This window comes from Phalacrocorax aristotelis, chromosome 6, assembly GCF_949628215.1.
Source record: "Phalacrocorax aristotelis chromosome 6, bGulAri2.1, whole genome shotgun sequence".
Taxonomy (NCBI): domain Eukaryota; kingdom Metazoa; phylum Chordata; class Aves; order Suliformes; family Phalacrocoracidae; genus Phalacrocorax; species Phalacrocorax aristotelis.
Window position 1 is genome coordinate 60,527,874 of NC_134281.1, and position 26,762 is coordinate 60,554,635.

At 41.7% G+C, this 26,762-nt stretch overlaps 2 protein-coding genes across 4 annotated transcripts in view; both read left to right on the plus strand.

Moving 5' to 3' along the window:
* Positions 1-1,385, plus strand: part of LOC142059399 (uncharacterized) — an 84,410-nt gene extending 83,025 nt beyond the window's left edge. Inside the window, exon 75 of the mRNA XM_075098221.1 lies at positions 107-1,385. Coding sequence (XP_074954322.1) covers positions 107-205 — 99 coding nt within the window. The 3' untranslated portion in view covers positions 206-1,385. The remainder of the gene's footprint in view (positions 1-106) is intronic.
* Positions 1,386-1,852: 467 nt separating this feature from the next.
* Positions 1,853-24,943, plus strand: SLC35A3 (solute carrier family 35 member A3). 3 transcript variants are annotated; one of them, XM_075098236.1, is made up of 8 exons: positions 1,853-2,106; positions 14,830-15,034; positions 15,920-16,074; positions 16,156-16,278; positions 17,386-17,557; positions 20,747-20,865; positions 21,369-21,502; positions 23,781-24,943. In XM_075098236.1, the coding sequence occupies exons 2-8, from the start codon at positions 14,848-14,850 to the stop codon at positions 23,869-23,871; spliced, it is 981 nt and encodes a 326-aa protein (XP_074954337.1). In that variant the 5' UTR covers positions 1,853-2,106; positions 14,830-14,847; the 3' UTR covers positions 23,872-24,943. The 3 variants fall into 3 exon arrangements, with proteins under 3 accessions (XP_074954337.1, XP_074954336.1, XP_074954335.1); XM_075098235.1 differs by having other exon boundaries at positions 1,888-2,144; XM_075098234.1 differs by lacking the exon at positions 1,853-2,106 and adding an exon at positions 3,213-6,381.
* Positions 24,944-26,762: the final 1,819 nt, after the last annotated feature.

The window sequence follows — 26,762 nt, forward strand, 5'->3', positions numbered from 1 at the left end:
GGCTAATAGGAAAAAATTACTCTGAAACTTTCTATGGTTTTATAATAGTGATAAATAGAACTATTTTGAATGGGGTTTATCAAATTGCTCTCTCTTATTTGTTTAGAGCTCTGCTGGGAAACACTCTACCTCCCGACTCCTGCTGTTGCTCAGTGTTTTGAGTGCCTTTGCTCTCTCTGCTGCTACATCAAAATGGTCTATATGAACTTCTGAAGAGATGCTTGGCAGCCTAGACATGGATTATATTCAGCAATATTAGTTTAATTACTTGATGTAAGAAAAAAAATAATACCTTTAAGTCAAATTGGCAGATGCTACTTGGCTGTTATGTTGTATGTCTAGCTAGTATGTCATGCCTCTCATTAGTTTCCCTTTGGTTTTAGTCATTAGTAGATATCATTAGTTTTGTCAGTGGTTTAGGCATCATTTTAAGTGAGCATATTGTACCCTACCTATATATTTTTATTTTTATTTCCAATGGGGAATGCGATGAACACCTACCTGGTATCTGTTTGGGGTGACAAACAAATACTTAGAAAACATTTGGTTTCTAATCAAAGCAGAGGAGGTCAAATGAATTGTTGCATATGCAAACTGAGCACTGTGCCTGGTCATCATCGTATAAAATAAGGCTAACGTAAACACCCAATAAGCAGCCCTCCATGGGACAGAAAAGAAGATGCTAAAATAATATCAGATTATTGGTGTTAAGTCTATTGATTACAATTTGATTACAAGTTCAATATGGAGGTTGAAAAGCAAAAAAAAAAAAAACTCCATGGGACTGATATTTTGGGGGTTTAATTAAAGTTTATTCATGAGAGAAGCCAAATACCTCAGAGCAAAGAAATCCTGAACTCCGACCAAACTGATTGCAAATACCTAGAGCTCTGTAGAGGAGCATCTGAGGCAATGCACCCCAGCTTAGGCTGATAGTCCAAAAGCTGCTGAAAAACGATGCATTTTCCCTTGGGAAGGAATGGAACTGTAATTACTTTCATAAAACTGACGGTATCTTTGCTCCTGTTCTCAAGTCTTTAATCTAACCTGTGATACCCAGTATATCTGCAAGTTTACTTTCAAGAATGATGCTGATATTTGCGAGCAGGTAGAGTAAACGCGGTCACAGGAAGACCGTGGCCCACTTCTGCGTTCAGGAGCAGTTCCGTGTCTTGCAGCAACCTCCCCTGGAGCTGTTGGTGCAGCAACCCTTGCTCTGGCACCTTGCCTGCGGTGGCGTGTCCATTGCACGGCCGCTCCTGCACTAGCAGCCGCCGCTGGCTAAGCTCGTTCGGCGTTAGCAAAGCGTATTCTCCTAAAGCGTACTTCGAATTGATGTCTTATTGAACGTGTGCCTGGTATTAAAATTACATTTATTAGTTATATGCTTGTCTCCCGTGGTTTACGCTTGTCATCGATGAAATATATTTCCATCCGCGTTCTGCTACCAGGTTCAGGGGGGCGAGGATTTCACCCGGTTTTGCTACGCCGCGGAGGCCGCGCTATCCTTTGCCAACCATCGATAAATCAGCCCAAGTATCTGAAGCTGGAATTTAAGCTGTAACTGAAGCATAAATGAGTTTTGCCTAAATGGGGTCTTCAACATTTGGGGTGAGGGGGCGTTGTGTTTCTTGGGAGCACGCGCTGCGGCGCTCTTGGAGACGTCCATCTCTTCGTTCCACCTAGCCTTGCACTTCAATAAATCTATCGCGGATTTCAGACAACTCGCTCGTGCCGCTGGCTGCACAACCGCCCCCGCCAAAGGCCGTTTTGGGGCGGAACGCCCCCGCCGCCGGCCCCGGAGGGAGGAGCCCGGGGGAAGGCGGCCGCCGCCCGCCCTAATGCCGGGGCGGCGGTACCGGTAGCTTCCCCCTCGGTGAGCGGGATGCCCCCGGCAGCCGAGGCCCGGCCCGCCCCGGCGGTGCGGGGCCCGGGGCGGGCCGGGGCGCGCCGTTCGCCGCAGCCCTGGGAACGGAGTGGGCGGAGCCGGGGCTGCAGCCGGAGCCTTTGCGGGACGGGACCGCGGCACCCGGAAACGGCGGGCGGCGGCGGCGCGAGCGGGGCCGGCGGCGAGGGGCGAGAGGGGCCGCCGGCCGGGCGCTGCAGGTGGGCGGCCGGGGCCGGGGGAGCGGGGCCCCGCTGAGGTGAGGGGCTGCGGGTGAGGGAAGGAGCCTGAGGGAGGCCTTCGGTGCGGAAGGGGGAGAGGCGCGGGGCTGGGCTGGGGAGGGGAACAGCGGGGCTGGGGTGACCCTGAGGGGAATGTCTGTGAAGGGAGCGGTCTGGAGAGGAGGGAGGGGTGAGGGTGAAGTTGCTGCGGGGAAGCAGCTCTGTGGAGTTGGGAGGGCGGCTGACAGGCTGGGGGGTGGGGAGCCGCCCGAGGGACCCGGACAAGCCCGAGGAGCGGGCCTGTGCCAGCCTGCCGAGGCTCAACAAGGCCAAGTGCAAGGTCCTGCACCTGGGCCGGGCCCAACACCCGGTATCCGTACAGGCCGGGCGATGGAGGGGCTGAGAGCAGCCCTGCGGAGAGGGACTTGGGGGCACTGGGGGAGGATAGGCTGGACATGAGCCGGCGATGTGAGCTCGCAGCCCAGAAGCCAGCCGTGCCCTGGGCTGCATCCCCAGCAGCGCGGGCAGCAGGGCGAGGGAGGGGGTGCTGCCCCTCTGCCCCGCTCTGTGAGACCCCCCTGCAGCGCCGCCTCCAGCCCTGGGCTCCTCAGCACGGGACAGACACGGGGCTGTGGGAGCGGGGCCAGAGGGGGCACAGAAATGCTCCGAGGGCTGGAGCCCCCTGCTGCGAGGCCGGGCTGGGGGAGTTGGGGTGGTTCAGCCTGGGGAAGAGAAGAGCCCCTCTGCTGGGAGGATGGGCTGATAAGATGGCAACAGATATTTTAGTAGGGCCTGTAGTGATAGGGTAAGGGGTAACGGTTTTAAACTAAAAGAGGGGAATCTAGACTAGATATAAGGAAGAAATTATTTACAGTGAGGGTGGTGAAATGCTGGAACAAGTTGCCCAGAGGGGTGGTTGATGCCCAGTCCTTGGACACATTCCAGGTCAGGTTGGACAGGGCTCTTCGCAACCTGATCTTGTTGAACATATCCCTGCTCACTGCAGGGGGGTTGGACTAGATGGCCTCTACAGGGCTTTTCCAGCCCAAACCATCCTAAGATCTGGTCAGCAGCTGTGTCGTCGTTGCTAAGGTTGTGCCTCACTTGCTGGGTTTCTTCTTGGTGTAGGTGCGGCTGGTGCTTGGCTGAGAAGGTGCTCACTATGCTTGATGCGGTGCTGTGTGTGAAGTTAACAGAAACACTCACTTTATAAGTATTTTCATGAAACTGATGCCATACTGGGTTTTTGAAATGAGAAACGCTCTAGCAGTACAAAGCTTATGGATTAAGGCAGAAAACCAGGAGATGCAGAGGTAGCAAACATAATAAGATAATACATATTATGGAATAGACTGGAAGGTAAGAGGTAAACACCAAAAGATACTCCAAGTTCCTTCATTTCTTTGAATCCTATAAACTATTTTTTAAATCAGGGTGAGGAAGATTTGGATACCAGGGGAAAGATTTTTAAGGAATGACTGAGTGGAGAAGACAGACTGCTCTCTATGATGGAGGGATGTGTAGTTTGGGACATAGAGAACATATGCAACAAGCTTTCCTGAAACTGAGTGAGCCCCACGATGGGAAGCTTATCTCCACTGTGGCCTCTCCACAGGACAGTTGGCATCTAAGGCAGCCCTTGCTTTTCAAAGAACATATGTGCAGACTGACAGAATAGGTTTTAGAATGAACGTTAGATGACAAACTGCTTCTCCCAGAATCTGTGGGGTTGCCTTTCTCCATAGGTGCTGCACTTGACTCATCTGAAATCTTTGTATGTGGACTGAGTTGAGTCTGACCTGTTCAGCTCTCCCCTGTTAAGGACCTGCTCCACAAAAGCTGTCACTGTGTAGACAGTTTGCCAGAGTAGACTCTAGCTCTGTGATGCGTGCTTTTCTTTTATAAAAGAATAAGCACCATTGAATTTCTTCAGAGGCTGCAGGGTGAGTTTGAGGGAAATGATAGTTGTGGAGAAACTGATTTACAATAACCTCTTCCTTTAGTAACTGTAGCTCATGATTCCCTTGTATGTTGCAAGGCATTGTGAGAACCTGTGATTGAAAATTAACAGTTCTGGGCGATAACGAGCCATTGGTTTGGGATGCGTGATGTTCTGGTTTGTAGAAATAGAATGCGTGACAAGAATACTGGGTTCGGGAAAGACTGGTGGTAGTAAGTGTAAAATTGTTTTATTTAGAGCAACGTATTGTTAGGAGTGACTGTATGTCTTTAATAATCCTACAGGCTGCCTACACAGCCGAATTCCTTATGCTAGTTATGCTGCTGTTTGCGATAACAAGAAAAAGGCAGGGATCGTTTGAACCAGGTACCTAGGGAAATCAAATCACATGCGTCCGCTTAGCACTGCCAAATCTGGAACTGTTTTATGTGAGGGCAACACATACTTGATCTTCAGGACAGGCTTGCTAGATATAGTTACTCCTCTCTTATTATTCTTGAATTGCTTGCCACCTGGGCTTATTCTTCACCAATTACTTCAGTTCACACCCATATGCATGCTGCTTTCGTGGGCTTGGTGCCTTCACTGGAGCTCAGGAAGCTGTGCAGCTGGATCACATCAGTAGAGGGTGTCTCTGGAGGGGGGGATAGATTCTTAAGGTCTGTACCCCTTAAGGTCTAGCATAATAATGTAAGGTGGTTAGGAGTTCAGGATTTTCCCATTGAGTTTTTAAACCTTCTTGTCTTTTATTCATATGCCCTCAGTATGCTGTTCAGCTGTCTTATTTGTACTTACTAGCTTTCTGCAGTAAGTGTCTACAGATCTATTTTCACAGTAGTATCTACTTTGTGTGACTCTACTCAAACTAGGTCACCTTGACTGAGGGTGGCTGCATTGCCTCGAGCACCCAGGCTTGATTAGTGATTCATAAACAGCGTAAGTATAAGCTGTAGCTGAACCCCAGCTGTGTTCAACGTTCAGTCTTTCGGTACCTTAAATCAAGCTCCTTCGTTGGCTTGATGCATCTGCAGGAGCTGCGTTCGAGCAGTGCTTCAGTTCGTGGCATTGCACTCCTGTATGCTTGGGGAGGGACAGGCATTTGAACTAAAACCTGAATGCCTCCTTGCTCGAGAATCGCAACGTGAGTGGGAGGATCTTTCTGTACTGTGATCCATACAATGAACCCAGTGTATGGACTGTCTGAACAGAGGGAGGCCGTTAAGGCAGGGTGTATCAAATTTCTGTGCTGGCAGGCAGAGTTTGCCTTAATGACCGTTATGTCAATATAGAACTATTGCACCACTGTGCACAGAGTTGAAGTCTTCATCTTACAAGAAATATTGGTGTTAGATGTAGCTCAGTGAGGGCCTGAATTTACTGAATGCTGAGTATGTATGCTCAGTGTGTGATTTCTGTAATATTCATCAAAGCAAACTTTCATCGGTCAGAGAAATCTTATCTTTGGATTCTTAGGTTTGCTGTAAAGGGTAAAGGAGGTGGGATAGGCTTAAAGAGTATTTAGCCACAGATTTCCTGTTTAAGGTTCACAATGCCCGACTTTTCCTGTCTGATACGTAGATTAGAATGGTGATTCTTGCCCCCAAAAGAAAAAAAAAAAAACAGCCAAACAAAAAACCTTTGTGAGATCTTAAAAAAAACTCAGCAGTGTTAAGTTCCCTGTCTGCTAGGTTTTCTGTCAACCTGTAAGAAAACCTTTCCTGAGTCCCAGGCAATTTATAGCATTGTCCGAGATTGGATGTTAGTTAATATGTAATTGCATTCCCTTCGTTAGACTTGTCAATGGTGGGATTTCCCAGTTGAGTGATAGGCCACGAACCACTGACACAGCCTCCACTATCCTTGGCAAAAGCCTAGGCCTTTGGAGCAAACTTGGGAAGAAATCATTGGTTGATCTTTAGCAGTTACAGTTTAATAAGTAACTGCTAGGTGCATAAGTGCACTTGCCATTTCTAAAAAGTATCTGCATGGTTTTAAAAAGGCCAGGTTGTGGCTGGGGAGATTGATTATTTTTTTTAAAGCTAATTTTTTCTATCAGTTAAGAATTTTTTTAATGTAAATGGAAAAATTAGAAACACTGTCTGAAGGAAACCTTCACGTGGAAAAAAATCTTTGCTACTCAGTTTCTGCCAGAAAAATAAGGAAAAAACTGCTAGAGAATTTGCTTTTAATAACACTTCTGAAGAATAGAGGCTCCAAGAAAAACATCGCTTATTTTTTCCATAGTGTACTTAATACACGTTATAATGTATCCAACAAGAATTAGTAACAAACTGAAAAACAAAAGAAAGGGCAAGGTAAGTTTTTAAATAATTAAGTGATTTGCAGTGGTTTAGTTGAAAAGTGCCATGTATTTGGGGAGGAACAGCTTATAGGAGGGAACAGAGAAGTCTGTATCAAGTGTGAGGAAAAGGGAAACAGTAGTGACATTTTAAAGTGAGAAATACAAGGATTAAGATTAATAGAAATGTTTATAACATTATGGTTTATTAAAAAAAATACACAGACGTGAAAGGTTACATTTTGAGGGATGTGCGGAGAAAGAAATGCCTTGCTGAATGATAGTGGTCCATATTTGGCAGTTAAAAATATTCATACATATGTAAAATCTTGTTCATAACCCAGTTCAGCAGCACTTACTAGATTTGGAAAGGTCTATGCACCCCCAGTGACCTCTGGGATATTTATCATAGAATGGTTTGGGTTGGAAGGGACCTTAAAGATCATCTAGTCCAACCCCATGCCATGAGCAGGGATACCTTCCACTAGAGCAGGTTGCTCAGAGCCCTGTCCAGCCTGGCCTTGAATGTCTCTAGGGATGGGGCCTCCACAGCTTCTCTGGGCAACCTGGGCCAGTGTCTTGCTACTCTCATAATATAAAACCTCTTCCTTACATCAAATTGAAATCTACCCTCTTTCAGTTTGAAACTGTTGCCCCTTGTCCTGACACTACAGGTCCTGGTAAAACATCTCTCTGTCTTTCTTAAAAGCCCCCTTTAAGTACTGGACGGCCACAATAAGGTCTCCCCACAGCCTTCCTTTCCCCAGGCTGAACAACCCCAGCTCCCCCAGCCCGGATCGCAGCAGGGGGGCTCCAGCCCTCGGAGCATTTCTGTGCCCCCTCTGGCCCCGCTCCCACAGCCCCGTGTCTGTCCCGTGCTGAGGAGCCCAGGGCTGGAGGCGGCGCTGCAGGGGGGTCTCACAGAGCGGGGCAGAGGGGCAGCACCCCCTCCCTCGCCCTGCTGCCCGCGCTGCTGGGGATGCAGCCCAGGGCATGGCTGGCTTCTGGGCTGCAACTGTGCTTTGCTGGTTCCTGTCCAATTTTTTGTCCCCCAGTGCCCCCAAGTCCCTCTCCGCAGGGCTGCTCTCAGTCCCTCCATTGCCCAGCCTGTAAGGATACCGGGGGTTGGCCCGGCCCAGGTGCAGGACCTTGCACTTGGCCTTGTTGAACTTCATGAAGTTCCTTCCATCCATTTATATCTATACGTAACTATTTGTTGTATTAGATACTACTTTTGGTAAAAAGAAGGCCATATTGAGTCCAACAGAATGAAGATTTATGGAATAGAACTTTTCTCTGAGGATGCAGTTGTGTTATAGAAAGTAGCACGTTGCTTGTGTGTTATCCAACGCAGGGAAGAGGGCAATGCACATGTGAAAGCATAGAAGGGAGCCTTATTAAAAATATGTTGTTCAGGTTCTGTGAGTCAGCTCTTGCCTCACCTTCCAATTGTGCTTTTCGTCTTCACTGCCAGCTTATTATATTTATACAGGTTTAGCATCAGCACTGGACTCACGCTTCATTTGAGAACTATGAGAACACAATTCTGTTTCTTTAATCTGCTATCTTGATTTCAAAGCAACTGTCCAGGAAGTGTGTCCATACCTGTTCCACTGAAACGGTGTACTTTACTCTCTGTTCTTCCTTCTGTGAGGCAGGATCAATCAGTGTTTGCTTTCTGGCAGATCCCGGATGTAGAACTTGGTGTGCTGGCACACAAAACTTCGCCTTTTACAGTTTTAAAAGGCTGGTTGTCTGCTTCGGTTTGTATTTTAACTAACGTGCAAGTGCCTTTTGTTTGGTTAAGCAGTCTTAAACTCCTTAATCATAAGATGGAATAAGAGCTAGCAATAGCAATAACTCCTGTAACTTGGCTTTTTACTCTAAAAGACCATCAGTGGTGAAAATATTTCAGAGCTAGGCTGGAAGGAATGTAACTCACTAATTCCATCAGTGTGAAGACTGGAAGCATAACAGTAGTTAGTTGTGTTTTTTTTAAATCTCACTTTCCTTGTGACAGAGTAGGGAGGAATAAAGAAACAGTTTCCAGTAGAAATTATTTTCCAGTCAAATCTTTTAGTAAATAGGTAGAAATTAATACAAACGTTAAGTCTGTAGCCTGTTGGAAAGGCCTCCTTTCACTGTTTCAGTGACTCGGTATGTGTTTGGTTTCGATCTGGTGCATCCCCAGGCCATGGCATAGGACAGCTTTTGCTTTTGTGCACGTGTAGAATCCTAGGCTCTGCCAGCCAGGTGTGAATCGCAGGGTGGGAGCCTAAACCAGCGGTACCTTTTACCTTCCCTCTGTCAGGAAGTCCTCTCATTTTATCTGTATGGACTTGTTCTAAAGATCCCTCAATGGTAAGTGGTAAATGGGCCTTGGCTGATAGATATCACAACCATAGCTACCCCAGAACTGTTTTAAGTGACTTTTTAACTGTATTTTACAGTGAGAGGTGCCAAGTACCTGCAACTCACAGTCTATAACGTAGCCTGCCACATCCCTTGCCTGGTAGTAGCTGCACAAGTGACTTCTGCTGTGGATTCCTCTGTTGCTCGACAGAGAGCAAGTTATTATTTTAATATGTTAATTTAATCTGATTTTGTTATGCGGCTTACTGGAATTCATTGTTATTTGCTGTTCTTTTGTCGTATTAGCTACTTCTTGAGACAGTGTTGGGTGCTTGGGGTTTTTTGGATGCTGATCAGTAACTCCGGCTGAATTAATGAAAAACAATGCAGAATACTGGATCAGTTGTGCATGAGCTGTCATCTTTTTTTATTTATAAAATAATATGTGAAAATGTAAGGCACCCTAACCTTAAAATTTCAATGAGTCTAAAACATGCTCATCAGCTAGATACTTGGTGTTAGACTAAGTTGAGTCTTAACAGTTCTGTGCTTACTTTGTCTTAATATCGTGGGAGTACCTGGATCTGTGGAGTTGCCCCTGTTCTTTTGTTCTTGCAGATGGTGTTAAGCCATGCTTGCTGGAAGGATCTCCGTAATATGCAGTATAACTCCAACCCTCTTTGGAAAATGTCTCAAGGCATCTCCGGTCTCTAAGTTTAACTAAAAAGTGTTTACAATAAATTAGTCACATTTCCTTCTAGAGTTCTCTCTTTTTAGTGTTTTAGATACCTCAAACTAAAATAACTCTGTCAGATTTTGAGACGTCCTACAAACTTACGAATAGGATAAATTCCTAAACCAATCCTTAATTTTGCACAAGATTATGTTACTGTAGATATTTAGCAGCTGAGAAGCTCAAAGGTTTGTGTCATCAGATCTTTTAAAGACAAAACCTTAAGGTTAAGAAAAGTCCTGTAATCTTCTTGTTGCTCATGTAGTAAATCCTGATTAATATTAGCAAGTTTTGTTAAGAATGGAGGGAAGAAAATAAGATATAAATGGTACGTTTACTGATCATTAAGTCAAACTGATTATGTTCCTTTTGACCTAATATATTTTGTCTGCAAACATTAGAATTTACCAATATTTTAGGAGGGAAACTGTAGGAATGTTATAAAAATGAAATGTAAAATATGAAATTTTAGCCTATGGTGGAGAAATTACTAAGGGAGGTGAAAATCTGCAAGTTGGAAATGTATTCATTTTGTCTGAAAGGGTATTATGAAATACATGATTTTCCACATCAAAAAAAAAATCTGCTTCCTTTGAACAGGTATTTTTCAGACTTTGCATGGTATGATACCTTGAGGTGAAGGTATTACTTTCTGTATAGATTGTTTTGTTTTCCGAGTGTGTGAAAGCTTTCCAGGGTCCTCTTCCTTTATCCTTTTAAGAACAACTCTTCACGTAGTATCCATCTGCATTTGGTCTGCCTGTGTGTACTGACATCAAGTGTTAGCTGTAATGTAACATAAAGTGTTAGCTGTAAATACCATCTTGGCTTACTGCATGTTGACTTCCCATATAGACCTGCCTTTATTCTCTTCCCCTGCCTTCTGTATTGCTGGCTGTAGGGTGTAGCATACATGGTATGCTGAATCAACCTCATGGAAGCAGTTTACTTTTTTTTTTACCTAAGCTAATAAAAGAAAAGAATAATGAGCCTAGTCACTGAGTTAACAGATGTGGCAGCACATTACTATCAAGGAGTTGCAGGTACTTAACACCTCGCCTTGTAAGAGTCAGTTCAAAAGTCACTGAGTTAGGGTGGCCACTCAACTTTGTCTTTGAATTAGCAAACCTAAATCTGGTTTTTGGAACCGATGCATCCTGCAGGGTACTGAGCGGTCTGTCCAAAGCCCAGTAAGAAATCTAAGCCCGGTTATAACCCTATTCAGGGAATGTGCTGGGAACTTTCATTTCATTATTGGTTTAAGACAAAGTGTGGGCTGTTACTGGAGAAGATCGTTCATTTGGTATATGACTGCACAGTCTGTTGCAGTGAGTGCAGCAGAAACTCATGGCTAGAAGAGAGCGACTACACCTCTGGTAGTAATCTCTAAATCTAAACCTGCTGTGAAACTGCAGCTGAAGGCAGTTCACCTGTTTGAAGTTCAGTACTTGGCTCCTTTTCTGGATCCAGTCCCCAGTTTGTGCGAGGTTCTACGAACGGATATGCAGCTCTTCTTTCGAAAGAAAGGAGGGACCAGGAAAGGTGATAAGATATTATGGGTGCTCAGTAGAGGGTGATTATTTTATTGGTGTGCGTAAGGTTCAGGACCCTGTAGTTCGTCATCTACAAACCAACTATTTGTAAGTACAGCATGAAACTTCACACTTTTGCTCTTTACAAGCCTGGCTTGCTGACCACCGACAGGACGACTTCTAACAAACACCCTTATTTCGGCTATCACACTGGACACTCAAAGTCCATTTTGTGTGAATTTTGGAAACTCTGAAACAGCTGTAGTGAATTATGGTAAAGAAAGGTTTCCTACTACTGGCACCTCTTTGAGACACGTTGGGGGAAGTTCCCTTTTTTTATCGTGATTACTAAAGAATCTGTAATTCAAGATGATATAATGAGACTAGTTCAAGACAGTACTGTGGCATGTATTCCTTATGGGCTTATTAAACCGTTGTGCTTGTTGGTATGTTTTCATGCTGAATGCTTTGATACTTGCTCATAAACAAGGTATTAGTGATTTACTTTTAAAATTACATTTTAAGTTGCTTAGTAAGTTATTTAAGTAAATAGATGGTTGTATTTCAGCCAGAAATTAATGTGAATGTTACTTTCTGATAATGTGACCTATTTTGAAGGTTAAGGAATTGATCTCTGAGAGTTTTGAACATTTGTAAAACCCTTTGGCACTTTACAGGCTCACAGAATTTTGTGAAAAAAATTTGGGTCCGAGTTCAGGAGAGATGTGTGTTCCCATTATCTGTATTTTTTCAGAAGCTTTTTGAAAACTGAAAACCAAAAAGTTTAAAAACTTATTTATCTTGAAGTGTGCTTTCATGAAATTTTGTGTTGTTCATCTTAACCGTATATTGCTCTTTGAGACCTGGCAATCTGTAAACACAACACCAGAAAATGAGGTAGATGGGAAAGGTGGAAGAAATTGTTTGTGCAGGTTGGCTCCCATAAATGCGCTTTGCAATGTCAGTTTTCTCCAGTAGCACGGGCAGACCTTTTCACAAAGTTCAGTTCTGTGGTTTCTCTCAGTGGGTGGTTTTTTTTTTCTTTCCCTTTTTTCCCCTCTATCTTGTCTGTGCTGCTGGTATTTCTCCAGAGAGTGTGATCTCTGATCTTGCGTGTCCCCTCTGCATCCCTTCACGGGAACTGTTCTTCTGTTTCTCCTCCTTGTTCTCAGCTAAGGCAAATCTAACCTTCAAAGATTTTCCTCTTTGACTAACCGATCTCTGTTTTGTTGTTGGGGATGCATAACTCCCCAGTTAACATCCTCGTGTAAAGGGTTATTCCACCAGAACGTATGGGAAAAAAATCACAAATTTTGAATGTTGCCTGCAGCTTTCTTCTCCTTTGTGCTTTACATTTGTCTGATTCACAGTGTCTAGTGCAGTTGCATCTTTAGTACTTGTTTCTTCAGCAAGTTAAATGTGATGCTTTTCTATTAAGGCTCCTTAAAGGAATCCTTGTGTATTTCTTCCTCAGCTGCTACATCCTGGCATCTTTTTCTTTCTCCTTTGCCAATATGCTTTTACAGATATTTTTACAGTGGTACGATTCTTGAGATAAACCAGTTTATTTTGTAGGATACGAGTATGTGTACTTCATACCTCTGTGGCTGTTGGCATTTCATATTTGTTTGCAGGTTACTGCAACGCCTCTTTAGTACCCGTGCCATACTGGTATTAATTTTACCCTGTATACTTGAGTGGAGAAAATCTATTAATGCTTAGAGACAAGATAGAGGCAAGTCAGAAATATTTGAATAGCACAGCTCTCCAGATCTCTGAAACAATAGCGGTGAAAATTGTTACGAAATGCATTTGGAGCTAGAGAAATGCAGTCAGCAAGAAACAGCTTCGGTTTCAGCTACAAATATTTAGAGGTAGCAGCGGATCCTTCAGCAGTGTGTACAAAACTGGATAGTTAATGAGTCAAAACTATGTGTGTCTGTAGGTGTGAAACAGGCATAGGGACGGCTCGGGCATGTGCATCTGGTAAGGACTGCTTCTGCCACCTCTAGGCTTCTAAAAGTGGGCGCCACGTTCATTGTCTTGACTTGTTACTGCTTTTCTTTTACTTAAAGACATATGTGTTAACTTCTAATTACTGATTTGATTTTACTTTGGCATTATAAAACACGGCTCTGTTTTTTAATATGTGGGCAGTGAAAGCAGGAGTAGTTAATTTTCTATAGAAAGCATTAATTTCTGTGTGCATGGAAATTTCTAACGTGAAGAATAGTAGAAAATTATATAATATTCTGAATAGCAGTAATGCATTTTAGAAATTTCCTTAACATATTGTGCTTGCAAAATGAATACTGCTTTCCCTGTTAGTCTCCTGCGCTAAGTTAATGCTTTAATCAGTGACAAAGGGCGAAGAAAACCACCTCAGTTTGGTGAAAGTTAATGGTAGGGATAAGGATGATTCAGCGTTGTTACTGTAAGGTTTGTGGTAGCCTGTGCAGCGCGAGAAAGTAAGTACAGTGACTTAGTCATCTATAGTCCACTAATTTTTTTCTGAGCAGGATAATCAGCAGGACAGGTTTAGTGCAGTCTCCCCTGCAGCTCTTCCATCCCGCGTCTTCCTATCCAACCCTGCTTCCCCACAACTCTCCTTTTCCTTCAGCGCCAGACAGGCCTCTCATTTTCATTTAAATCAGCCCAACCCTCACCCTGTCTTGTGCTGGTACGGAGTCATCTGGCAAGGCAGAGGCTGCAACCTGAAAAACTTGGGAGAGGTGGAAGAGTGAGGAGTCATCTGGCAAGGCAGAGGCTGCAACCTGAAAAACTTGGGAGAGGTGGAAGAGTGGGAACCGAAGAGTGGGAACCGCTCGTCGCAGCGGGGGTACTGGGTGTTCTGCGGTGCCACAGTGTGGGGCTCTCCCACTTTGAAACGCCTTCTGAGCCTTCGCCTACGTAAAGAAAGCCATGACGGGTTTAACTTGGGAGATTTGTTCTGTGAAACCAGTTATTGGAAAGCTAATTATTAGTCAGTAGTCCTTATTTTACTTTATTATTACAGATAAGAAATATTTCATTTCTCTATTAGTTATCACTTCTAGTATTATTACATGCTTCCCCATTTGTAATAGTTTTTTGAAAAACATTTTTAAAGTATATAATCTCCTTTTTCTTTTTAAATAATGTCATGGTTTTAGCTGGGATAGAGTTAATTTTCTTCACTGTAGCTGGCATAGTGCTGTTTTGGAGTTAGTATGAAAATAATGTTGGTAACACACCGATGTTTTAGTTGTGGCTGGGCAGCGCTTGTACTAGTCAAGGGCTTTCCCAGCTTCCCCTGCTCTTCCGGGGGCACAAGCAACCGGGAGGGGAGGGGGCACAGCCAAGAGAGCTGATCCAAACTGTCCAGAGGGATATTCCATATCATGTAACGTCATGCCCAGTGCGGTACCTGGGAGGGGCTGGCCGGGGGAGGCAGGCAGCGATCGCGGCTCGGGGACGGGCAGCGTCGGTCAGTGGGTGGCGAGCTGTTGGACTGTTTGTGTTTTGGCTTTTTTCCCCTTTTCCTTTTAATTATATTATCATTATTATTATTATTATTTTAATTAAACTGTTCTTATCTCAACCCACAAGTTTTTTTCTTTTGCTTTTGCTCTTCCGATTCTCTCCCCTGTCCCACAGGGGTGGGGGGAGTAAGCGAGTGGCTATGTGGTGTTTAGTTGCCAACTGGGGCTGAACCATGACAAATATCAGATTAGGTTTGTTGTTTTCCTTTGGCTAAGCTCCCTGGATAACTTTTTTTAATATGCTGATTCCCAAGGGAAACATCCATCTGCAATATTACCTTTTAAGTCTGCATTTTAGGGTTTGTTTTTTTTTCTCTCTGTTTCAGGAAGAAGAAAGTCAAGAAATGTCTACCAATCTAAAATACCTTTCCTTGGGCATCCTGGTTTTCCAGACCACGAGTTTAGTCTTGACCATGCGTTATTCTCGGACACTGAAAGAAGAAGGGCCTCGTTACTTATCCTCTACTGCAGTAGTTATTGCTGAACTACTGAAGATTTTGGCCTGTGTTCTATTGGTCTACAAAGACAGCAGTAGGTGTCAAATTTTGCACCAAGTCATTTTGCGAAGCAATGTGCTGTAGTGTAGCGGCAACTGCAAAGCAGCCCTCCGAGTACAGGCGCACCACAAAGTGTTTCCCTTCTCATTTAAGAAATACTCTTGGAAAGACACTGATCACGCTTCACTCCTCAGCACGTGACATAAGACATTGCATATTTGCTGAAGAGAGTTCTCTTTGAAGAACGTGGATACTGAGGAGTGCAAGAATAAATCATCTTCTAAGAGCTTGAGGCTTGTGTTTGCTCAGGCATTTTAAGAAACTCGTATGTAGAAGTAGGAAAAAATGAAAAGCTTTAAGTGTGTCCAAAGCATGAATGATAATTTAGAAGCCTATAATAAACAGCAGATGCAGAAGGGAGGAAACAATTTCATTACTACAGGAGGAAGCACAGTTTTAAGCTCAAAGAAATATTTCAGAATTACTGTAATTCTTATTTTGTACATTCTGTACTGAGTTTATACAGTTTGTTGACATATATATTTGATCTTCGACAGTTTAAAAATATCATTATATGTACATAAATATTAAGGAATCTGTAGGCTTCTAAATGTGCACTTCTTAGGTGATACTCGTTAATGTATCATCTTCAAACATCGATATGGTTTAGATAAGTTTTAATTAAAGTACTTTGAATAATTTCTGATATTCCAAGCTACAGGAAGACACTTTGCAGCCTCTTTTTCTCACATAGATGAGGCTCATGAAAGTCAAACATAGGTAGTATTTTGAGGTCTTGATAGCAGTGGTAGCTATAAAAAGGGGGCAGCAATCTTTAAGAACAGAACATTGCGCTCTCTCTTTATTTTTCCTCTCTCCTTTCAGTCAATGTCTATTTCTTTTGTTGTTTTTCGGATAGAGTGCAATTTACGGACTCTGAACAGAGTGCTACATGACGAAATCCTTAATAAACCCATGGAAACTCTTAAACTTGCTATTCCGTCAGGAATTTATACTCTTCAGAACAACTTGCTGTATGTAGCATTGTCAAACCTAGACGCAGCCACATACCAGGTATTGTACATCTGGATTGCTCTGTAAGTTTCAAAAAACCCCACGAAGTATGCAGTAGTAACTGTCTCTGGGTTCTTCTAGGTTACGTATCAACTGAAAATTCTTACCACAGCATTGTTTTCTGTGTCCATGTTGAGCAAGAAGTTGGGTGTATACCAGTGGCTGTCATTAGTACTACTGATGACAGGAGTGGCGTTTGTGCAGGTAAATATTAACAGGTGATTTGTGTTTAAGGTGTTTATTCAAGCAACACAGATTTCTATACTGATTATGTGGCTTTCTGATTCTACCAGCTGCATGTGAGCATCAGAGTTGTGGTCAGGAGCTACAGATCACAAGTGGCCAGGGCTAGAGGACACCTGAAGTGGTTCATAGGCAGAAAATAACACCTCTTTTGTGTCCCAGTGCTCTACTGTAGGATGGGACAGGGCCTCTGGAGCAACCTGCAAGTAACAGCGATAGCAGTATTTATTAACATGCTTCTTCAGACATTAGGGATTCACAGATCTTCTCTGCCAGCACAGACCTGCTGCTCACCTTGTGAGATGGTTTCAGCATGGCAAATTTACTTGAACTGCTTTGAGAGGCAAACTTGGCCTCTGTTCTAAATGGTGCAGGTGTTTGTAGTTTTCAGAGGGCAGGATCGTGGGCTAAGAGACTATTCTAAGAATTTTTAGCAGACTTTAGCATATCCTAGTAATTTTTGTTTTAAAACTTAAGGATTTGAAAAAACCTTTGAGGATTAAATTTTATAGGTTTTTCAAATTTAATAATTAAAAATGAGAACAAAACGTTCTGATAGTAATCGACAGACCCTTCAGTATGTTTTTGTCTATGGCACTGCATTTTATTCTGTTTGCATTAGCTATATTGCAGGATTTAGCTTCGTAAATTTCAGCTTGTTTTAGTTGTCTGCATAATCACTGGAGAGGGGCACATGCAAAAGGCAGTTCATCCCATCTTAAAGACAGCTGGTGTAAGTGGGTTTCAAACTGTGCTTGTATTTGTAAGGTAACTAATTAGTCAGGTGGGAAAAGTTAGTGACTGAACCGCCCTGATAAGTTGTGCAGGGGTTTGGAAACAGTTCCGGCTTATAAAACACAGATCCGGGACCTGTTTGAATTGGTGGGCGTTCTCCCAGTTCAGGCACAATGTTACTCATTACAAATATGTAAAAAGAAAAATTACGGCTCTGCAGTCCTTTAAAAGTGTTTATGGTGCAAAATACAAAACTTTACAGGCACGTGATTGTATTTAGTCTCGTAGCGTGATTTTTATCAGTGAAACTTGTATAACTGTTTTTATATCCAGTGGCCTTCAGACTCTCAAGCGACAGCTGCTAAGGAACATTCAGCAGGATCTCAGTTTGTAGGCCTGATCGCAGTTCTTATAGCGTGCTTTTCTAGCGGATTTGCTGGGGTTTATTTTGAAAAAATATTAAAGGAAACGAAGCAGTCTGTGTGGATCAGAAACATTCAGCTTGGTAAGTTTGATTTTAGTCATCTCTTAGAGATACTGCATTCTGAAGAATTAAGATAAATGTGAAAATAGTAGGATATGTATATATAAAAAATTAAAAATGTCACCAACGTTTTACTGTTCTGCATAAATGTACTTTTAAAAGCAGGAGTATAAACTCCGCTAGATAGAATTCTAGCGGTTGCTTTCTGATCTCAACCTAGCTCTTGGTTTAACTTGCTTATAGAAAGTCTGTAAGGTTGTACAGAATCTTGGTTGAGTTTATATTTTAAATTTACTAAAAATGCAGGACTCTGTGTTTAAAAATTGTGTTTTGCTCTAATTCATAAGATCTGGTAAATATAGAGAATGTTCCTTTTTCCTTTTTTACTTCTTTTTAGAGAATATGGGAACGTTAAAATATGTTTGAGGTGTTTTAAAATTAACATTGTTTTTTTCTCTTGTGTCTGGGTAGGCAGTTTTTATAGGTTGGCACTTTTAATACAAAAAAAACTGCCTTGTCTGTGAATAAAGTTGAGGTAACAAATTCCTGTTATTTCAGTACAAAGGTCAGTTTGTTTTGGTTGTCTGAATAATCACTGGAGAGGGGCATATGCAAAAGACAGTTCATATTAACTGCTTTGTTGTCCTTACCTCGTGTGCACCTATTGGTAAGAGAATACCCCTTATTTCCAGAGTAATTCTGGGTCTTCCAGATGCTAGCTATTAATGGCGACAGAGTCGATCCATTTTCCTCAATGAGTTTTCCCTCACCTCAAAGCAACTATGTCCAGTTTATAGGATTGGAAATGTGACATCAGCATTATCTTTTTGTTCCTGTTTTGCAACAGAAACAAAACTTACTGTTGGAGTCGCCCTTCTTCCTCCAATGGAATCCCTCTAGTCTTCACCTGTAGGCAATAATTATTGCATATTTGAAGAAATGCTTTCAGCAGAATTTGAGCTTTCCAGCACCCTAGAACAGACCCTTGATCAAATCCACAGTACTGTAGAATTTTCTTGAGGAAGACAGTGGATCAGGGCTGTGTACCGCGTCTGGTAGAACGTAATGAAGTACCATAAAAACAGGAGGTGGTGTGGGTGTTTTTTTGTAGTTACATAGCTGGTTAAAAACTGGTATGGTCAAAGATGTCCGAATACAAGCAATATTTTTTCCTTTCTTTTCCTGTTGCTGTGTTTTAATTATAAATGGTTTCAGTTAAAAACTCAGAACTGTATTTTGATTACATTTTAATATTTTTACATGTCCATAATGTTTTGAAACATGACAACAGAGAAGGGAATCAAACCCTCTACTTATTTTCCGCTAGTATTTATTGAAATTGTATATATTAAAACTAAGTTTTCTTGAACAGGGTGTAGGGGATATGTCAGGAAAGGTTACTTTAGGGAATTTTGGAGGCAGAGAAGGGTGGGTAGCTGGGGCACAGTCAAGGATTTAAGGTAAGATTTGGTGCTTTGCATGGAGCCACAATGGAAAATCCATGGCCAAGGAAGGCTGATTATTATTACTCTCCATGTCTATGCTAAAAGCACTTTGCTGGGCAGCAATGCAGATATCTGAAACGATTTCCAATTCAACACTCAAAATTGTTGAAAAATCAATGATCTAAAACATTTTCCAGATTTTTCTAGAGTGCACAAAAGTATGTAGAAAAACAAATGAGATCACAATTTTGATAGTTGGCCTGGTCATATATTGAATGTTCCAGTAATGGCTTTGTGAAGTCATAGAGATCAGGATGGACTGCTCCTAAACACAAGCTGTCCAAGGTAGTGAATAACTAGGGCTGTGATATATGAAGACAAAAATGTCTTTCTACAATAGTGATAATAGTGGGAATCCAACCCCGCTGATTTTTTAATTTATTTTTTGTTAGTGAGCTTAATTTGCCTCAGTACAAAATTCAGTAGAATATGCTTACTATTAAGGTTGTTTTCAGTTCAAAAATGAAATTAATGTTGTCATATTTCATAGAGAGCTTCCTGATTCAGCTCTCAGAAAATATTTAAAATGTGAAACACAATTTCAAAAATAGTGTATCCTTTCTGCAAGTGCAAGAGAGTTGCCTGCTTAAGACATTGTGTCATTCAGGAGCAAGTCAGGCGTAAGCAAGAGGTTTGAAAAACAGCTTTTCTTAAAACACAAACAGCAAAAACCATAAACCAACCTGGTTTTCATTTTCATATCCATAGAGAATTATTAGAACTGTAGGAAAAAATGGAAAATATATTTGAATAATTGTTGAAAAACTCAGGTTTTAATGCATACTGGTACCATATTAGGGATGTACGAATAGCTGATTGTATTTATTGATTCTGTGGGAATCAAGAAGTGATCAAGTGGGAGATAGAAGTAATTGGTTTAATCTGAATGAAACCTAGATTGTTAATTATGTGTACAAAAGTGGTTATTTCTTGTCAAATGGAAGGTTTTATTTTGTTCAAAACAATGCTGCTCTTTTCAGATGCAAAAAACTGTGATGAAAATAGAGGTCAGCTTTTCACAGAAAAGGAATGGAAAAAAAGTTCCCCGTTTTCCAACTCAGGACAACAGCCAATGTCAGTCACAGAGGAGGCACCTGCATTACTTCCCTGCCTGAGGGGATTAGGAAAAGCTTCCCGTTTGATAGAACAGCACTATACTCGCCCAGTGATAAACTTTTTAATCTCATCTCAATTTCTTCTTTTGACATTAAGTCTCTACTGGTAAACGTTAGTTGTGTTTGAGACTGGTTCAGAAGAATCCCACTTCCAAGCTCCTTGTCTGAACTGGCAAACTGATAAGCCCTGCTCTTGCTACGCCGGTGACCACCTCCTCCACTGAAGGTTTCCCTGTTTTTCTCTCCAGGTTATAGCGTGACTTCAGGCATGGCTAGTTTCAGGAAAACTGAAACTGCGTTTACATCAATTTTGCTATATGTTGTGAGCAAAAATCACCCCATCCCAGTAAAAAGCAATGGAAGATAAGTATATAAGAATGTCCTAATGGGAACAGACAAAACTTGTTATAAGTGTGGAAAACAGCTTTTAAAAGAGAGTGTCAGTCTGAACGCTGAGTGCATTTGAACGTGATGGTATTGCAAGTAGCGGTCCTATTTTAAAATCAGATATATGTGAGCAGTCCTTGAGGACAAGGAACCTGTTGGCGTGTTTTTCACCTGAAGCTTTTAAATCAATCTTGTACTTTCAGGATTTTTTGGTAGCATATTCGGACTGATGGGTGTGTACATTTATGATGGAGAACAACTGTCAAAGAATGGATTTTTCCAAGGATACAATAAACTGACTTGGATAGTTGTTGTTTTACAGGTGAGGTACCTTGTATCACAATTTTCTGTGGGGGCACTTGGGATTTACTCTTCTATAAATCACTGGGGAAACTAATGGGTGTCATTGGAGCTGCTGAGAATTCTAGTGTCAGAAGTCTGGTCTATCATTATTAGAATAAACCTCTAAAAAAACCTGGAAAGCATACGGCAAGTTTGTGACTGAGTATTGTGCAACATAAAAGCCTGTAAGCATTATTTTTTTTTGTAATGTATTAAAAAAAAAAACCCTTCCTCCTGCAGCTGAAAATGTATGGTACAAGCATTGCCACTAATTTAATGACGGTAATATGATCACCAATTTCTTTAATGGGGAAAGAACAACTCTTCCAAGATTTATCTTCAACAGGGCATATCCATAACATAAAACAAATGTGATGCTCCTAAACATAGACAAAAGCCTTTCCCAAAGTAAGTGCATGTTGATAGAACAGATGCTCTCAGTGGAATTATCAGGTTGCAAATCCAAACCTCGATATTTTTCAGGCACTTGGAGGGCTGGTGATTGCTGCCGTTATAAAATACGCGGACAACATTTTAAAGGGATTTGCAACTTCTCTCTCTATTATACTGTCAACATTGATCTCCTATTTCTGGCTGCAAGATTTCGTCCCTACAAGGTAAGAACTACTTTCTGTGTGTGCTGAAAAATAAAAACAGTTGAAAAGTTAGTGCTTAGCTCAATAAATAAATAAAATAAATAAAAAGCAGTCCAAGCCGCGCTTTTAGAGTGTTTAGATAAAAGTGCACATAAAAGTTTAGTTTCGTAATGTACCATAACTAACGCTTAACTTTTTCAGAATTAAATATTTTCAGAATTAAATATATTTCAGATTAAATATTTTGTAAGACACAGTCCCCCACCGGTCAGGAACGACTGAATCTCAGATCCTGGCTTTGGGCAACGCAGGCTCTGTGTTTTAGTTCGCTGTCCCTTTCTCTTCTGTTCCTCCCCACCCGATCTCCCTCGTCCCGTTCAGCTCCTGCTTTGCTCTGATGCTGGAACCAGCCCTCCCAGTTCTGCCGCCTGCCCTGCCCGTGGCACCAGCCTCCCCTCTGCTGGTGGCCCTGAGTAGGGTCGGGACCAGGGGGCTGCCTGCCTCCTCCCTTTTTTTTGTCCTCAAATGGACGGATCTTCTGCAAGGCACCTCGTTGCATGCGGAGTTACGGCTGAGCAACGGTAATGATGATGATCTCTTTATGCCGGTTCTCTTCCCATCTCCAAGCGCTCTCTAAAAGCAATAATTGCAGTCATGCGCACATGGAAGTCACGCTACGGCAATTATTTGCCCAAGGACACCCAGAAGCCCAAAGGCAGAGCTTTTTTTCCTAAAGACAATACTATATTTATTAGTGAAAAAAACCACTCGACCGAGAAAGAGGGGAAGACGCTTGCTATATGCTTCTAGGCCCCATACACCATGCCCTGATGTTTTGTGAATCAGGCTTCAGTAGCTCTGTGCACTGCGGGTTTTGGACACGGGTAGGTCCTGGGAGAGCGCTTGCCTTGGCAGTGCGTGTTAATATACAGAGTGTAGAAGCAATATTCCAACTTTCAGATATATTAATAGGTTTTTTGCTTATAACTGACCTACGCTCCTCACACCTAGTGTAAGAATATTTTAAATACTATTTACAACTCTTAGATCTGATAGAAGGAAACATCTTTTTATCCAAAAGTAGTATTTGCAACATTAGCAGGAGTTTACGTAAACATTCAAAAAAGGAAATAGAACAACTATTTAGGCTTAAAATGTAGAAGACTCTGAACTTCATTTATAAGTAGCCCATACTTGTCCCATTAAAACAAACGTAGAAAGTGGGCTTAAGAATTTCTGAGTGCTCAAATGGAAAATTAATAAGTAACTTACCAGCTTCTGCAAACATGGTGAAAATGGAAACAGTGGTAAATAATTAATTGAGATGGAGCCAACTAGCAGCACGTAGAACTTGAAGCCATCTCATTTAAAAAAACTTGATTAACTTGAGGTAATCAGGCTTGATCTCTAGTACCTTGCTTATGCCAACTGAATTTATTTGAACTGAAACTGAGTAATTGCTTCTCTCACTTCAACAAGCATTTTTGATTGGGATAATAGATGTAAAGTACTTAAGTGCTTGCGTGTGTTGCAATGGTTCGTGTCCAGAAACAGACTAACTGTATCCTTGAAGGATTATCATGTTGTGCGCTATGGTTTTCTTTAGCGGTTGGTTCAGAAGATCAACTTGTCAACGTTGTCACGTCTTTATGGCAAGGTTCTTTTCTAAAATGCATACTGATGGTCTGTTGGCTTTGGATATTTTGTTTCAGACGTGTAACTATCAAAACAGCTTGAAAGGCCCCTATGTCAATAGACAAAAGATGCCTTTATTATCTTTTCCTTACATAAAGATCTTTAAGTATCTGCCAAAAACTAGTTAGTACAGACTTGCAAACTGGGTCCTGGGCAGCAGTGACTTGTTTTGACATAACAACGAAACTTTGGACTCCAACGAAAACACAACTCCAGCAACATGATGTTTGTAAGGTGTCAAAAGTGGCTGGAGTAATTGCACTTCTTCAGTTTCTGCTTGCAGTTTGCACAGAGCTTGGGGGGGGGGGGGGAGGAAGGATTGGTCTGATTACTTCTGACAATGGTTCCTTGAAACTATAATTTTCAGAATGTGTCAGTATAATGAGACGTTACTTGGTGGATGGAAGTTTCTTATTTCGACTTCTTTCTGCATCCTTCTACAATAAATATATGAAATTATTTTGTTCTTTATAAATTGGACAAATATAATTTATCGTTCTGTGTTCCCACAGGAAAAATATCCTCTCCTGTGATTGTATTACATAAATAAAATTGCATCTACAAAAACAAGCTAATTTTATGTCTTCATCCCTATTCTATTCAGTGTCTTTTTCTTCGGAGCCGTCCTTGTAATAGCAGCTACTTTCCTATACGGTTATGATCCCAAACCTGCAGGAAACCCCATTAAGGCATAGCAGACTTCCTCAACGACCTGCTTCTCAAGACCACACGTTGGGGGCCTCGCTAACAGCGGTGTGTGGGAAGCGTCACTCTGCACTGCGAGGAAAGGATTGCTGCCAGAACCTATTGGAGAAATGCTTATGAGTAGTTTTGAACAGCCGGAGGGGTTAAAGGTGGATGATGATACTGTCTGAAAGTGATGAACAAAAAAAATAATGGCAGGGGAAGGCCCGGTGCACCTTGCTAATAAAAACTTGAAAGGAACAAAAAGTTTCCAAGAAACTGCAATTTGGAATGTTTACAGCTTTGACTGGGATTGCATCAAAAGAATTTACTGTATTGACTGCTGCAGAAATACGTCCTATGCACTCTTTGAAAGAGCACACGTCAGATTGTACGTTTTTGCAATTTGACTCTATTTAATCTCGGTAAATGTTTTTAACTGTCTATTTACATGGAATCGGCTGAATACACACATCATAGTTCTAAAGTGATGGTTCTGATTAGATATTCCTTATTAAAACTGTGAAGATTGAAGTATGATCGAAAGACACTTTCACAATGTCAAATATTTTTATATTTTTAGAAGGGCGATTTAATAACAGAAATCTGTGTTCTGTTGCTTATATAAAACTATTGTAAGAATGTTAACATTCTCACCTAAGTACACAAAGGGAGAAATTCAGAGCTGGAGAGCTGTGTTGATGCGCCAGCCTTCGTCGGGATAGCCTGTAGTGTTCCGACAGAGGCGATAACTCTGGGAACGGAGGCCAGAGGTTGCGGCACTACCCTGGCACTAAGAGGAGGGTTGTGATGGAGTGCTTGCTCAGATGTGTAACGTGCATTCTTTTCATTTTTATTGATTATAAATCAACTTGTTGGTAGAACCTTTGAAGTAGTTTTTGTGCTTTAAATATCCTCTGGGGATTTTTTAATCACAATTTAAAAAAAAAAAAGCCCATGATAAACACTTTAAATGCGTTATTGTCTGTAAGAGCTCCAGCTGGAGCTATTATGGTATATCATCTGTACACTGTACTGTACTTTATTACAGAGGTGTTTTTTTAAACAAGTGTTGTTTACTCATGAACTCTCCAAGGCGCTTTCGGTCCGATTCTCTGTAATGGCTTGATTAGAGATTTTTCCATTATTATCACCATTATTATTATTACTTTGTTCTGGGAGTCCTTGAGCCAACAGACGAAACTGGGTTCTCTGGAGGTATTCAGTCTACTAGTGGAATTACTTTAGTAGGAAACATAATGAAAAAGTTATTAATTGTGCAATAGGTAAATATAAAAGCATGCTCTTCTGTTTTAAACCAAAAAGAAACTTCACAAAGAAACCTAGATGCAGTTAGGAGTTAGCTCAATTAGACTGTTACGGGCACTTCGCTTGTTGGAGTATTAGCATATAGCCAGAAATGCCAAAAAAGAAAAAAAGCAGAATTAAGAAACAAAAATGCTGTCTTAAAAATCACTTGTTTTCAGGAAACCTGTTCACAGTGGATATTAATGCAGAGTGACTTCGTATCCACATTACACTGGTGAAGGTACAGATTTAGACAAAGACGTGTCAATAGCCTCTTACCTGTAGAATGGCAAGAGGTTAAAATGTACGATTTCCTTTTTCCCCCCCCAAGCTCTTTTTTTTCCAATTCTGTCTTGTGCTAATGAACGCGTTGAGAAGAGAGAGGCGTTTTAAACTGTTTACCAAAGTACCTCATCCTCTCTTCCACCTTTCAGTGGTGGATTGACAAGGAGATCCTGTGAGAGTGCTCTGAGATTTTTTTAATGAAGCATTGTAAATGGGAAAGGAAAAATTCCATTTACGTCAGCCACGTAAAAATAATGTTTTCCTTCTGTTGGCAATAATATGGATTATCAACTTTTCATTTGTTTATCGTAGAAGGGCAAGACATCAAAGAAATTTCGGAGTTATGCCAAGGGTTTGATAAGCTTTGTGAACTGTGAATCTATCCCAGCACGCCGTAATTGCAGGAGCTCTGCCACTTGGTAGTCAAAATTATCACGTATTACCCTAAGTTGGCATTCTGTGTTAATATTAAATCTTTTGCCTACAACACTCAGTGTGGCAAAATCTTTGAAAAATTTTGCCTCTGAAATACAGCATGAGGTAAGACGCATAGAACAGTGGCTCGCGGCGTGGCTCTGAAAGGAGCTGAGAAGCGTTGGTAGTGATATCTGGGATGGAGTTTGGCCTACATGATAGTGCTTTTAATTTCATGAATCTCAGTGGTGGAAACGTTCAGGTGATGTTGTAATTGGTTACTGCCTTGAAGAATTTCTCCAGAAAACATAAGAAGCGGGTTGAGAACACTTTAACGCCAGTTGCACAGGAAGGGACCAAACAGACCAAATAATCAGCAGGTTGCTGGAGTTCTGTTACTTATAACCCAGTTTAATTTTCCAAGTGCACCCGTCAGTATTTGGTAATAAGGATGGGTTTAAAGGCAAGAACAGGAATGGGTGCTCGAAGCTTTTGAATAGGGCGCCATACAGCTTTGGAGAACGATGTAGCTACCGCACTAAGGAACAGTAACTGCTCTGTAGATCGGTGGCTCTTCCATCCTTTTGATTTGCAGTTCCGTTAAATTTTCCAGTAGAGGGGTAGATCTCTTCAAACGCTGTTGCTGTGAAGGAAATACGAATTTGCATTTTGAGCTCTCTTTCCTTTACAGGCTAACGAAGGACTCTGGCCTGAGACCCTCCAGGTTGAAAAGCGTAATTGTAGGCAGAGGGAGGATGGCGTGTGTTTCTTGAGAACAGGAAGGGCTCGAGGAGGGCTTACTGGTTTCTGTAACACTTGCAATCTCAGAGCATATGCACGTTTTCTCATTGAGATACTTTTGTATCTGGATTTTAAAATTTAAAACAGACAAAAA

Coding starts and splice junctions, on each gene's coding strand:
- SLC35A3 (XM_075098234.1), top strand. CDS start 6,331: ATGTATCCAACAAGAATTAGTAACAAACTGAAAAACAAAAGAAAGGGC. Junction 6,382..14,829: donor AAAACAAAAGAAAGGGCAAG/GTAAGTTTTTAA, acceptor TCTCTGTTTCAG/GAAGAAGAAAGTCAAGAAAT. Junction 21,503..23,780: donor CAAGATTTCGTCCCTACAAG/GTAAGAACTACT, acceptor TATTCTATTCAG/TGTCTTTTTCTTCGGAGCCG.